Below are 14,159 nucleotides of genomic sequence, written 5' to 3' on the forward strand. Positions count from 1 at the left end.
GGACTTGAGTATCTCACTCTCTAAAGCAGAGCAGACACCCCTGAGTCACATCAATCCAGATTTATTGTCTCCTCCGATATGCCAAACACAGTAACAAGTCTCACAATGTTACTGGGCCTGCTCGAGAAAATTGATGAACAACAGGAGGACAGTGACAGTGACAGTATTGTCTCCTGGTTGTTTCTAAAGATCCTTGCAGGACCGTGTCCTCTGGAACAGATTTTCCCTTCTAACTTACACTTTCTTTGTGTTTTTTTTTTTTTTTTCAGAAAATACGGAGACTTGACAGTTGTGTTCATGATAGAAAGAGAGGCTGTTCTGTCCGTCTGTCTTTCTCTCTCTCTGTAGTGCAATGGGGGCTGGGGTGAATGTTAGAAATGTTGGGACTGTGCTACCTACCCATCCCAATCTGGTCGTTTGAGAGTTTGGGGGCTTAAGAAAGTCTCCGAGGAAAATGTTGTCCCCCCGAGATGGGGAAGATGCGCCTGGGAGGTGGCCCAGAATGGACCAGAGAAATGCAAGTTCTTGAACATCCAGAGGCGCATTTGATGACTTTATCATCATCGTTGTCATCCCTCAAGGTTCCATTTTGTCTTTCTGATGAATCCTGGTGCAGACACTCTTGTTTTAAACCCAACCAGCGTCTTACCTCAGTGGCTGAGGCAGAGTCAGACCCTCTTCCCATCTCCTCACTGGCCCGGTCACATGGTGCCAGGATCTCCCTCTGCTGCACCCTTGGGCCTTCCTCTGGTCATTCCGCAGCTCCCACAGGCTTGCCACAACACGGGTCCCTGGGAAGTGACAGCCAGTGTCTGTGCGGGCCTGTGTTGGGCTCCTCCCTTCCTGTTCCAGCCGGGGTCTGGGTGGACCTGCTGCTGATCTTCTGTGTGTCCTTGCAGGCAGATTCCCCAGGCGACAGCCTCGATGAAAGAGGGCAAGTGGGACCGGAAGAAGGTGAGCACCAGGCCTGCCTCACCCCCTCAGTCCCACCTCGGAGCCCAGGGTGCCCTGAGGCTGATTCCACCTTTTGCCTGTTTGTTTACAGTTCATGGGGATGGAGCTGAATGGAAAAACCCTGGGAATTCTCGGCCTGGGAAGAATTGGCAGGGAGGTGGCCACCCGGATGCAGTCCTTTGGGATGAAGGTAAGAGGCTGGTGGGTGACTTCGCTGAAGCTTCTGCCCCTAGAGCCTTCCCCTAAGTCAAAGCCTGTGACAAAACAGTCAGTCAAGCCGGGACTGGTGGGGCCTGCCCATCTGAACTCCGGAACTCAGCCTCTGGGAAGATTCGGCACTGGAGCGAGCACTGGCCCCACGTCCAGCGAGAGCAGAGAGGGGCCCGGGTCCTGTCCAGCTTTGCTCCCTGCCTTGTCCTCCTGCATCTGTCCCCTGTGGTAGTTCAGAAAACAGCAACAACCAGAGCTGTTGTCTGCTGATTTTTGTCGCGCTCGCCGCAGTCCTGACGTGTCGGAAATCACCACTCATAGGCCTGACTGGCCTCCCAGGGGGCCTGCCATGTGCTGCAGTGGTGGCGAACTGGACTTTGGGCAGAGGGAGGACTTGTCCTTCAGAGCACTGTTGCCTGCTCAGTGCAGCCTGGAGGCCTTGCAAAGGGAGGCCACTCATCTCGCAGAGGGATGTGTGGAGGTCAGAGGCCAGGGTCACAGGAGCTGGGAACGGGGGCGGGACGTGGAGGGGCAGCCCTGTGTTTGCTCTGGCTGTTGAGGGGGCGATTATGGGCTCAGACTCCCAGCAGGATCCCTGAGTTAAACATTAAGGCAGAGAGTCTGGAAAATCGTTTCAGTTCTGGAAAAGTTCACGTTGGGCTTCTGTGGACTTTCTGGTTGCTCCCTTCTCTTCTCTCACCTTCACAGACTCACCGACTCACCCTTCGTGTTTCTATTGATAGCTGCATTTGCAGCTGATTTTGCTCAGAACTCACAGTAAATTGATCGTAGGCAAGGACCTACGAGGGCGAGTCTTGATCCGCATCGAGCATCCTTCTCCCTCCCCTCCCTACTCCCCCCATCGTGCTGGCAGCGCTAGGGGAAGCAGATTCACGTGTCTGGCTTCCGAGAGAGACCTTGATCGAAAGCAGCCCAGAGCCGAGCTTCTCTGTACAGGGCCAAGAGGATGCCAGAGCCAACAGAGCCCATTATTCTCTCCCTGAGGTTCGGAGGGATCCGAGTAGAGGTTTAGCTCATGGAAATTCGCATTGACTGAAAGCAGGGGTCAGGGACCAAGTAAAACACAGTGCACATTGCCAGACGGGTGGGTGTTTGATGATGCAGTGATGCAGGTGGGTGTGTGATGATGCAGTGACGTGGTGCAGGTCATCAGCCTGCAGGGACCCTGTTACATCCACCCCTCTTCCCCATGACATCGTAGCGTGCCCGGTTCCAGATCCAGAACACTCAGCCAAGCATTGGAGACATTGGTGGTAACTTCAGTGAAGCAGAAAACCTCCCCTCATTTCCTGAAGAATTGAATAAACTGGTAGACGTGTCTTTTTATCCGGCACTGAGCAGTTCCTTTGCTTTCGGGAGGCACAGAGGGTGACTGGACTTGGGCATCTGTCCGGAAGGGACTGAGACCACTCAGGCATGTGTTTGAGGAAAGGAGATTGCTGGAGCTTGTCGCGATCGCTGGCCTGTGTCTCGGCACACCATGGCCGGCAGGCACAGGTGATTTATTCTCAGAATGTTTTCGAGGGTCGACTCAGCCCCTCCAGGGCCACCTGCATTTGGTGATCCCAGATGCTCATTTTGATGAGTCCCATCATATATTTGTGGATCCTGGTGAGTTTTATTTTAGGGCAGAGAGATCTGGACCTGCGCCATTCAAAATTCAGCTGACTTCGGCAGTGTGGGAGAGCAAGGTTTTTAATGGGCAAGGAAGGAAGATTCTTGGACACATTGTGAAAGAGATGACTGATAATCATCCAGATGGGAGATATGATCAGTGTTTACTAAGCACAAATTGTTTTGCCTTAGCTTTGTTCTTCCTTTAGAAAACCCTAGGTATCATAAACCTGCACTATGCAAAAATATGTTTTCATCCTGCAATAAGTCAGAGAGCCCGGCAAGCTACCGAGAGTATCTCGCCCGCACGGCAAAGCCTGGCAAGCTCCCCATGATGTATTCGATATGCCAAACACAGTAACAAGTGTCACAATGAAGACGTCACTGGGCCCGCTCGAGCAAATCGATGAATAACGGGAGGACCGTGACCGTGACCGTGACCGTGACCTGCAATAAGTGGATGCAGGAAAGTGAAAACCTAGATAGATCAGGCTCTTTCTGATCACCTTCCCAGACCTTGTCTCTGTACAGATAGTGTTCGTTTTCTGTGATTCATGGGAACCCACAGAAGAAGTAGGTTCTTGAGTGGGTTTCTGTGAATATCACAAGTAAGGCATTGGAGAAAACAGAATTTGTGTATGTCCTTAAGGAAAAAAAAATGTAATTCTTGGCATGAATAGATTTACCGTTCCTTTATGCTGTAGGATGGAATTCTTTGGATGGGTAGGAGGTAGGTTGCTTTCCATTTGCACAGTTCCTCAACACGGGGCTGCACAGCGGGTAGGGCGTTCGCCTTACACGCGGCCAACATGGCCGACCCGAGTTCGATTCCTCCGCCCCTCTCAGAGAGCCCGGCAAGCTACCGAGAGTATTCGATATGCCAAACACAGTAACAACAAAGTCTCCAATGGAGACGTTACTGGGCCCGCTCGAGCAAATCGACGATCAATGGGAGGGCCTTTACCTTTACCTTATGGACTCATCAACAAGACATTGTTGGTTGAGAGCGTTCATGACGTCTTTAGGTTGAGCTGGAGATTGTGAACTGGGTGCTGAGTGTGGAAGGATGGCTGCGTCTGGAGGGTGGTTGTACAGGTCAGTGCAGGACTCTACCATGCCCATAATTCTCATCAGCACCTTGGATGACAGGGAGCAGGGTGAGATATTAACACGTAAGAAGTGCAAAGGACAGAACTTGTATTGCTGGTAAAGCTCATCCCGGGTTTGATCCCAAATCCCAGGGATGAACAAAACAAAACATAGTAAGAAACTAAAACCCAAGGATAGTAGAAGCAAGGGTCAGGACAAATGGTCCACGGTTGGGAGCCTGCCTCAAGGGCGGTGTCCGCTGGGGTGGATGTGCTGTGACAGAGACCGTGTTCTAGTGATCTGAGAGGTCAAGACTGTTTCCCCATTTCACAGAGGTGGAAGCTGAGGCCCGGGCAGGTTCTCAGGCAGGCTCCAGACAGTAGGGAACCGGAGTAGTAGCATCCAGCTCAGCTTTGGGAATTCCTGACTCGCACCCTGCTCCCCTCATCCTAGTCCTGAGGTCAAGGTCCCTGCTCCTGTGCCACTGCTGGTGCCTGGCCCCAGACAGCAGCTCTCCAGGACAGGCTGGGCTGGCTTTCCTGTTGCCCTCAGGCAGTGATTGTTGAAGTTTTCTCGAAAGGTACGTAGGGGTAGGGACACCGGGAGGGGCCCAGGGGTTGGTGTGTGGACTGAGGCTCTGTGGCATTGCATGGATCTGTTTTATTGATTGATTGATTGATTGGCAAGCTCCTCATGGCATATTTGATATGCCAAAAACAATAACAGGCCTCATTCCCCTGACCCTGAAAGAGCCTCCAGCTCAGCTCTTTGGGAAAGTTAGGAAAGATGAGTAAGGAGAGGCTGCTGAAATCTCAGGGCTAGGACGAATGGAGACGTTACTGGTGCCCGCTCGAGTAAATCGATGAACGACGGGATGACAATGATTTCTTTATTTTGGTTTTGGGTCGCACCCAAGCAGTGCTCAGACCTCGCTCCTGGCTCTGCAGTCAGACCTCACTCCTGGCAGACTTGGGGGACTGTAGGGGATACTGGAGATTGAACCCGGGTCTGCCACATGCAAGACAGGCACGACTTGCCTACTTTCTGTATCTTCACTTGGGTCCCTATTTTTTTTTTTCTTAATGGGGTTTCTGATGTCACCCTACTGGAAGGATGATCCCAGGCCTAAGCCAAGTCATTCCCCTGTGGGTAGAGAGCGGGTGTGGCCATTGGCATCCCTTTATACCCACTCTGTGCCTCCATTGGCTGCCAGCCCCGCGGCTCTGACTTGGGCAAGCTCAGTCTGCCCCTGACGTCTCTGACACTAGCTAAGAGGCCCGGGAACGGTGCTTGAAAAAAGGGTTGCTTTGCCCCAACGCTGCTCTGGGGCTGGAATTGGGTTTGTTTGTTTTGGGGCCATACTTGTTGATACTTAGGGCTTACTCCTGGCTCTGTGCTCAGGGATCACTCCTGGCGGGGATTCCAGGACCGTGTGGGGTGCTGGGGCTCAGACCTGGGTCAGCTGCATGCCAGCAAGCACCCTCCCTGCTGTGCTATCCCCTGGCCCTGGGCTGGGCTGAGGAGGGATTCTCTGCCTCTCCTCAGGACTCCTCTTTAGAACTAGTCTTCTGGAGTTGAGTGACTCCAGATTCTGCGAGTCAGGACTTGTGACCTGTTGGGACTTTCGTGCTAGGGCTCTCTCCAGTGCCCACTGTCCCCCTCTTTGCTCGTCCAGGTGTGGGAAGCCCCATGCTGGACTGAGTGTTGGTTCCTGAGGGTCCGTCCTGTGTATCAGATCTCCATGGAGGAGAACCGTGTTTTCTCAGCCAAATTTTCCCCCCGCCTTGTCTGCAGATGAACGTGACCCTCACTCTGGAGGAAGATGAGTCGGGCCTTTGCTGACTCGCGGGAAGAAGCTTGTTTCCCTTCCCCGACGGCTCTGGGGCACCGGGCAGCTTGGCCAGAGCGCCCGCCCCAGCCTGGGCAGCTCCCGTGCGGCACCTGAGGTCTCCCGGGCCGTGGGTGTCTGGGCACTTGCCCTGCCAGGCTTGGCTTTGTGATTCTCGGGGGTCTCTGCCTCTTCCCCCTCCAGGGGAAACCAGGAGGCCCATGCTGGACATGAGCACAGTCACTGAAGCTTGAGGCTGCAGACAAAGAAGACTTGTGAGAAGATGGGTGGGATCCCCCCCAGCCCATCCTTCCCACAGCGAGGAAAGAGTGGGCGCCCAGGGACCGGAGAGCTCATGTCCCCGGGGAGACCCGGTGCCGGCCTGCTAGGCTTTCTTTGTTCCTTCAAACTGAGGAGGAGGAATGGATTTTAAAGTCTTGTGCCTGGTTAGGTCACTTTCCTTCTCTTGAAGGGCTGCGTTTGATCTAGAATCCACGCGGACGGTCCTTTCTAGGATGGCTTTTGTGGGTCCCCTAAGTTTCAAAAACATTCATCACCAGTGGGAGGAAGTTCAAAAGCATCGGAAAGAGGGGGGAATGGTGAATTCTGACCATCCATAGGGAACACAGCTTGGACCCTTCTCTCCCTGCACTTACCTGCTGGCCCTTTCCTCCAGTCCTGTGTGGGATTGTTCTAAACCACAATCATGATCACGACCATCCTGTTGTTCGAGCAGGCCCCAGTAACGTCTCCTTTGTCCTAGCCCTGAGATTTTTTCAAAAAGTGCCATATTCAAGGCTCTTTCAGGGTTAGGGGAATGAGACCCATCATTGTTACTGGTATTTGGCATATTGGGGACGCCACGGGGAGTTTTCCAGACTGCCGTGTGGGCAGGTTACATTCGGTAGCCTGCCGGTTTGTCCAAAGTAAGAAAGAGATAATAAGATGTCACGCGGCCGCATTTGCGCTTCCGGGAGCTGGGTTTTATAGTCTCTGGGTTTTGGCCGTTGATGGCATTACACGGTGCCAGGGGACCAGTTGGTGGGTGTGACCCCTGCCTACTGGAAGATGGAGGATCTGGGTGGAGGATGCTCAGTTTGGAGATCTGGGACCCGCATGCCTGTGTTCCTCTGCCGGTTCCTTCATGTGTACGGAGAGTGGTCTCAGCATGGCTGTGGCTGGTTCTGGAGGTCTTAGGCTGCCGGGGCTCTGCTTGGGGCGGGGAAGGAAACTCAACCTGCCCCCTCCAAGAGGCCTTGGCGTGGACAGCCAGGCACAGAGGCAGGAGACTCTGCGTTGGTCTTGGCCAATGATGGGATTACACGGGGTGGGGCGGGGGGAGGCAGTTGTGGGTGTTACCCTGCCTACTGGAAGATGGAGGATCTGGGTGGAGGATGCTCAGCTCCGATCCGAGCAGGCTTGGAGATCTCAGCCCCGGGACCCGCATGCCTTTGTTCCTCTGCCGGTACCTTCATGCGTGTGTTCTAAACCGTAAACTGATATTTGCAAAAGTCTTGGTATTAGTGCTTGATGTCTGGTAACTGTTTGATAAAAGGGTGCCCGAATTAATGATCATTAATGCCTCTCTCTCTCCCTCTCTCTCTTTCTCTCCCTCCCTCTCCTCTTTCCCTCCCTCCCCCTCCTTCTCTCTCTCTCCCTCCCTCTCTTCCTCTCTCTCAGACTGTAGGGTACGACCCCATCATTTCGCCGGAGGTCTCTGCCTCCTTTGGTGTTCAGCAGCTCCCCCTGGAGGAGATCTGGCCGGTGTGTGATTTCATCACAGTGCACACGCCTCTCCTGCCCTCCACGACAGGTAGGTGCCACGGAAGCCACAGCCTGGATGAGGGTGGGTGCTCAGACCCGATCTTCTGCGGTAGCTGGAGCCAAGCAGTGGGGAGGTGCTCCCAAGTCCTGCCAGCCTGGGCCGTGGTGACCCTTTGTTGGCCAGCCCTGCCTCTCCCGGAGGAGGAGGAGGAGGCAGCTGGCTAGAAACGTTGGCTGCTCGGAGCTGGTGCACAGGCAGGGTCGGTGACCCCGGATCCTTCGGGCTGCTGCAGGAATTTCTGCTTCTGGCACCCACTGGGAGCAGCAGGAGCTTAGGAACTTTCAGGGTGTTTTTAAACAAGAGTCTGCCCGAGGTTGGGTCTTGAGCACAGCAGGGAGGGTGCTGGCCTTGCACACAGCTGACTGGTAGGATCCCTGGCATCACATGGTCCCCCGAACCCTGCCAAGGAGTGACTCCTAAGCGCAGAACCAGGAGTGATCCCTGAGCACAGAGCCAGCAGTGATCCCTGAGCGCGGAACCAGGAGTGATCCCTGAGCGTGGAACCAGGAGTGATCCCTGAGCGCGGAACCAGGAGTGAACCCTGAGCGTGGAACCAGGAGTGATCCCTGAGCGCGGAACCAGGAGTGATCCCTGAGCGTGGAACCAGGAGTCAAGGAGTGGTCCCTGAGCACAGAGCCAGGAATGTTCCCTGAGCACAGAGCCAGGAGTGATCCCTGAGCACAGAACCAGGAGTCAAGGAGTGGTCCCTGAGCACAGAGCCAGGAGTGTTCCCTGAGCACAGAGCTGGGAGTCAGCGCTGAGCACAGAGCCAGAAGTTACCCCTGAGCATGGAGCCAGGAGTGATCCCTGAGCGCGGAACCAGGAGTGGTCCCTGAGCACAGAGCCAGGAGTGTTCCTTGAGCACAGAGCTGGGAGTCAGCGCTGAGCACAGAGCCAGGAGTGATCCCTGAGCACAGAGCCAGGAGTGATCCCTGAGCACAGAGCCAGGAGTCAAGGAGTGGTCCCTGAGCACAGAGCCAGGAGTGATCCCTGAGCACAGAACCAGGAGTCAAGGAGTGGTCCCTGAGCACAGAGCCAGGAGTGTTCCCTGAGCACAGAGCTGGGAGTCAGCGCTGAGCACAGCCAGGAGTGATCCCTGAGCACAGAGCCAGGAGTCAAGGAGTGGTCCCTGAGCACAGAGCCAGGAGTGATCCCTGAGCACAGAGCCAGGAGTGATCCCTGAGCACAGAGCCAGGAGTCAAGGAGTGGTCCCTGAGCACAGAGCCAGGAGTGATCCCTGAGCACAGAACCAGGAGTCAAGGAATGGTCCCTGAGCACAGAGCCAGGAGTGTTCCCTGAGCACAGAGCTGGGAGTCAGCGCTGAGCACAGAGCCAGAAGTTACCCCTGAGCATGGAGCCAGGAGTGACCCCTGAGCGCGGAACCAGGAGTGGTCCCTGAGCACAGAGCCAGGAGTGTTCCTTGAGCACAGAGCTGGGAGTCAGCGCTGAGCACAGCCAGGAGTGATCCCTGAGCACAGAGCCAGGAGTCAAGGAGTGGTCCCTGAGCACAGAGCCAGGAGTGATCCCTGAGCACAGAGCCAGGAGTGATCCCTGAGCACAGAGCCAGGAGTCAAGGAGTGGTCCCTGAGCACAGAGCCAGGAGTGATCCCTGAGCACAGAACCAGGAGTCAAGGAATGGTCCCTGAGCACAGAGCCAGGAGTGTTCCCTGAGCACAGAGCTGGGAGTCAGCGCTGAGCACAGAGCCAGAAGTTACTCCTGAGCATGGAGCCAGGAGTGATCCCTGAGCGCGGAACCAGGAGTGGTCCCTGAGCACAGAGCCAGGAGTGTTCCTTGAGCACAGAGCTGGGAGTCAGCGCTGAGCACAGAGCCAGGAGTGATCCCTGAGCACAGAACCAGGAGTGATCCCTGAGCACAGAACCAGGAGTCAAGGAGTGGTCCCTGAGCACAGAGCCAGGAGTGTTCCCTGAGCACAGAGCTGGGAGTCAGCACTGAGCACAGAGCCAGAAGTTACCCCTGAGCATGGAGCCAGGAGTGATCCCTGAGCGCGGAACCAGGAGTGGTCCCTGAGCACAGAGCCAGGAGTGTTCCTTGAGCACAGAGCTGGGAGTCAGCGCTGAGCACAGAGCCAGGAGTGATCCCTGAGCACAGAACCAGGAGTCAAGGAGTGGTCCCTGAGCACAGAGCCAGGAGTGTTCCCTGAGCACAGAGCTGGGAGTCAGCGCTGAGCACAGAGCCAGAAGTTACCCCTGAGCATGGAGCCAGGAGTGATCCCTGAGCGCGGAACCAGGAGTGGTCCCTGAGCACAGAGCCAGGAGTGATCCCTGAGCATGGAACCAGGAGTCAAGGAGTGGTCCCTGAGCACAGAGCCAGGAGTGTTCCTTGAGCACAGAGCTGGGAGTCAGCGCTGAGCATGGAGCCAGGAGTGATTCCTGAGCACCAAGCAAGGAATGGTCCTTGAGCTCAGAGTCAGGAGCAAGCCCTGAGCACTGCCAAATGTGCCCCCCACGATGCCCACAAATAAACAGAGTCTGCCCCAAATTCTGAGAGCCTGAGGTGAGAGGTGAGACCAAAGTGGCCGGTGTCTGGGTGCGAGAGAGGCCTCTGGGGACAGAGCTGGTTCCGAGGAAGGAGAGATGGATTCTGCTGGAGCTCAGGCCGGGCGTCGGGGCCCCTGGCACGCCCGCTGCTGCAGGAAGGGACCCTTTCTCCCCCCAGGCTTGCTGAACGACGGCACCTTTGCCCAGTGCAAGAAGGGGGTGCGCGTGGTGAACTGTGCCCGGGGCGGGATCGTGGATGAGGGGGCGCTGCTGCGGGCGCTGCAGTCTGGCCACTGCGCTGGAGCCGCACTGGACGTGTTCACAGAAGTGAGTGCCCGGGTTGGGTGCCGGGGGCGGGCGGGGTGGGGGGGCAGAGCTGCATGTGGCAGGAACCGTGGACCTGGCCTGAGGCCCTGGGCTCACTGTCTCAGTCCTCAGAAGGGGCGGCTGGTGGCCCAGAGGAGCACCTTAGAGTCTGGAGAGATACCACGTCCCGAGGAGGAGCCTGGGGCAAAGGCGGCCGTCTCACTTTCTGCAAGTAGGATCCAGTTCCCATCTCTGTCTCCTTGACTCAGTCCCGCATAGACAGAACAGCATGTTTTCTGGGGTGAAGAGTCTAGGGCAAGGGCTGGAGCCATAGCACAGCGGGGAGGGTGTTAGCCTTGCACACGGCCGACCCGGGTTCGATTCCCAGCATCCCATCTGGTCCCCTGAGCTACCGCCAGGAGTAATTCCTGAGTGCAGAGCCAGGAGTAACCCCTGTGCATCGCCGGGTGTGACCCAAAAAGAAGAAAAGAAAGGCAGGCAGACAGGAAGGAAGGAAGGAAGGAAGGAAGGAAGGAAGGAAGGAGGGAAGGAAGGAGGGAAGGAAGGAGGGAAGAAAGAAAGAAAGAAAGAAAGAAAGAAAGAAAGAAAGAAAGAAAGAAAGAAAGAAGTAAATAAGTAAATAAAGCGTTTAGGACAGGTGAGGGCTGTGACTGCCCACTCTGGGGGCTGAGTCTCCTTCTAAGCGGACTCGCCCCCACGGCCATGGGCTGTCTTTCCCTGGGAGAAGGATCATGGTTAGGAATATTCTGATTTCCTGAGCCCCAGCCCTGCAGAGCCAGGAGTGTTCCTTGAGCACAGAGCTGGGAGTCAGCGCTGAGCACAGAGCCAGGAGTGCCTCCCTGGGTCTTCTGCTCACCCAGTGTCAGAAGGTCGAGGGTCTTGCCGGTCACTCGCTTTGTGGCCTTGGTTTCTGGCTCTCCTCTGTGCTTGCTGGCGTCACTGCTGGCTCACTGCCCGGCCGCGAGGTGCAGACTCTCCTTCTCGCCTCTTTGGCGTCGGGGTGTGCCTGGCTCCACCTGGCTGAGCATCTCGGGGCCATGTGGCCTCAGTGAGCGGGGCCACCGCACAGGGAGAACAGCTTCAAGGGGCGTGGAGGCCTTGTCGGTGCTCCAGGGGCGGCACCAGCAGGCAGAGGCATGGGAGGGCCACGGGGGACTGGGTGTCCTGGGGGAGAGCCACCAGCCCTACGTTCCTGCGGGGAGCCCGTCACTGTGCTGAGTGCCAGCAGTAAGCGTGAGAAGGGCGTGCAGTGGGACTAGGAGAAGCACCAATGCCCAGGCTGGTCAGAGCCTCCTGCATGTAATCACCCCCATAATGTCGGAGGTGGGCCCTTTGGTAGGCAGGTCACTGAGGCTAGAGAGATGCAGGGTGTACTGAAGGCACACCGGCAGCTTCTCTGTTGGTGCTGAGGTTAGAATCTGGTCACTGTGCTTGGTAGAACGCTCTGGAAGGAGCTGCGTACTGAACCCATGAGCCCCCCACCCCCGAAAGAGAGCAGAAGGCATATCTCTCCCACGTCTCCTCCAAGTGCCCCCCTGCCCTGGGCAGCCACGGGTGTCCAGGGCCAAGCGGTGTCTGTTCCTGGTCAGGAGCCGCCCCGGGACCGAGCTTTGGTGGACCACGAGAACGTCATCAGCTGTCCCCACCTGGGGGCCAGCACCAAGGAGGCCCAGAGCCGCTGTGGAGAGGAAATTGCGGTGCAGTTTGTGGACATGGTGAAGGGGAAGTCTCTCACGGGCGTTGTAAGTACGGTGGCGGCGGTGGGGGGAGGGGTGGGTGCTGGCTGCTGGGAATGAATGAGTGAGGTGTGGAGCTAGCGGTCAAGCACTGCAGTCCAGGGGTTTGGAGGTGGACACCGGCCGCCCCCTTTCCTCTGGCATCGAGGCCTGGCAGCAGGAAGCCCGGATCAGCCCCATTACATTGTCTGTCACCCCGATGCCAGCTGCAGCTTCTCCCTCCCGGGCTGGGCTCTGGACAAAGGCTCGTTTGTTCTTCTGGCCCTGGAGTGGGGGAGAGTCCGGGCGGGACGCCAGCCTCGAGCACTGCATTCTGGGCCCGGCTGAGGCCAGCCTGAGTCTCCTCTCGGAACGCCCCTCGCCTCTCCTGCCCATCCTGGAGCCAGGGTGGTGGACGGGCCCTACTGACCCGGCGCCCCCGCCCCCACACACACATGGCCACCCCCCTGCTTCCCACACCGTGGCCTCTTGACCTCTGCTCTTCTTGGTCCACTTGAGCCCTGCTTAGTAGTGTCCGTCATCCCCCAGGCCTGGCCCAGCTCGCTGTCCTTCCTGTCCGGGTCTTTGAGTCTCTGGATGACCCTTATGTGCCTCCTGGGAGCTGGTCACCGACAGGCCCTCTGGGTTCTGTGGATGAGGAAGGTGTGGGTCTCTGAGGGGCCGCTGCCTGGTTCAGGAAGGCTCGCTTGGTCGTGGTCCCTCTGCTGCAGACTCGCTGGGCTCAGTCCCAGTGCCCTGATTCATCACCCCCGAGTCCCACCAGGAGTCAGCCCCGAGCACAGTCGGGGTGGCCAAACCCAACTAAACCAGGAGCCCAGTTCAAATCTCACATCTTCGGTATTTTTTTTAAAGCATTTGGTTGCAGTGCCAGGATTTCTGATAAGAGTGCTGATCACACTTGTCGTGCACACCTGGTTCCAACACCACGCCCGTCCCCGGGGCACTGCACGCTTCCCTCCCGGTTCCAAGGACCGCCCCACCGCCAGTCTGTCCACAAAATCTCATTCGTATTTTTAACCCTATCATACTCACTGTTCACTGTCTTTAGCGTAAATGTGGAGCCTAGCTGCACTCCATAAATCCTTTATAAAAAAAGAACTTTTTTTTTTCTCTTTGGGTCACACCTGGCGATGCACAGGGGTTACTCCTGGCTCTGCACTCAGGAGTTACTCCTGGCGGTGCTCAGGGGACCATATGGGATGCTGGGAATCGAACCCGGGTCGGCTGCTTGCAAGGCAAACGCCCTACCCGCTGTGCTATCTCTCCAGCCCCAAGAACTTTTTTTTTTTTAATGTTTTAGGAGTTTCCATCTTTCTCCTGAGTTAAATTTTGAGTCCTGGGGGACAAGCTCTTGCTACATAAAGCGTCTTTGTCCCTGGCAGAGCTCCAGCCCAGAGCACTTTCTGCTGAAATGGAAGTCAGGGTATGCTGGGGAGGCCGGCCTTGGGGCGCCACTGAGACTTCTGCCTTCCTGCCTGCCCATGTGGGAATCTGCCTCTCGGCCAGGCACTGTGGCTCAGAGAGACGGAATGGCTTTCTCCTTTATTGGCCCTGCCATGTGACGTGCTCGCCTGACGTCCTGAGGAAGGTGCTCCTCGGACATCCCGAGGGGACAGGAACCTCCACTCCTGAGCTCTGGGTGAGGCCTGGTGACCCCTGTGCCCTTCCCCTCCATGAGGCTTGGCCAGGCAGCCTGAGGCTGCGGAGCACGTCCATTTCTTCCCAGTGACTTCGGGCCAGGACCCAGGCCAGGGTTTGGCGCTTAAGCACGGCCCAGTAATCGGCACTTGGCTTTTCTGTTTTCGGGCCTTTCCAAAGTGGGTTTCTGCCCGCAGTGTGGATTACTCACAGTGAAGTGAGTTCAGAGAAGCCCTTGGGCGTTTTTGTGAAAGGAACTCTATCACATGGGACCACAAACGGTTTAAAAACAATACGGCAATAGGCAGAACATGATTGCCACCCAATGTCTCTTCTGCAGACCACAGCACCCAAAAGGGAGAACAAAAGGGAGTTCCCTACCACAGAGGCAGGGTGGGATGGGGGATTGGGGGGTGGG

General features: G+C 56.5%; 1 protein-coding gene across 1 annotated transcript in view; it reads left to right on the forward strand.

The window, feature by feature from the left end:
• Positions 1-14,159, forward strand: part of PHGDH (phosphoglycerate dehydrogenase) — a 31,170-nt gene that overhangs the window by 12,162 nt on the left and 4,849 nt on the right. The window contains exons 4-8 of the mRNA XM_056121702.1: positions 900-954; positions 1,046-1,144; positions 7,397-7,529; positions 10,219-10,367; positions 11,957-12,109. Coding sequence (XP_055977677.1) covers positions 900-954; positions 1,046-1,144; positions 7,397-7,529; positions 10,219-10,367; positions 11,957-12,109 — 589 coding nt within the window. The remainder of the gene's footprint in view (positions 1-899; positions 955-1,045; positions 1,145-7,396; positions 7,530-10,218; positions 10,368-11,956; positions 12,110-14,159) is intronic.

This window comes from Sorex fumeus, unplaced genomic scaffold (assembly GCF_029834395.1).
Source record: "Sorex fumeus unplaced genomic scaffold, SorFum_2.1 ptg000001l, whole genome shotgun sequence".
NCBI lineage: Eukaryota > Metazoa > Chordata > Mammalia > Eulipotyphla > Soricidae > Sorex > Sorex fumeus.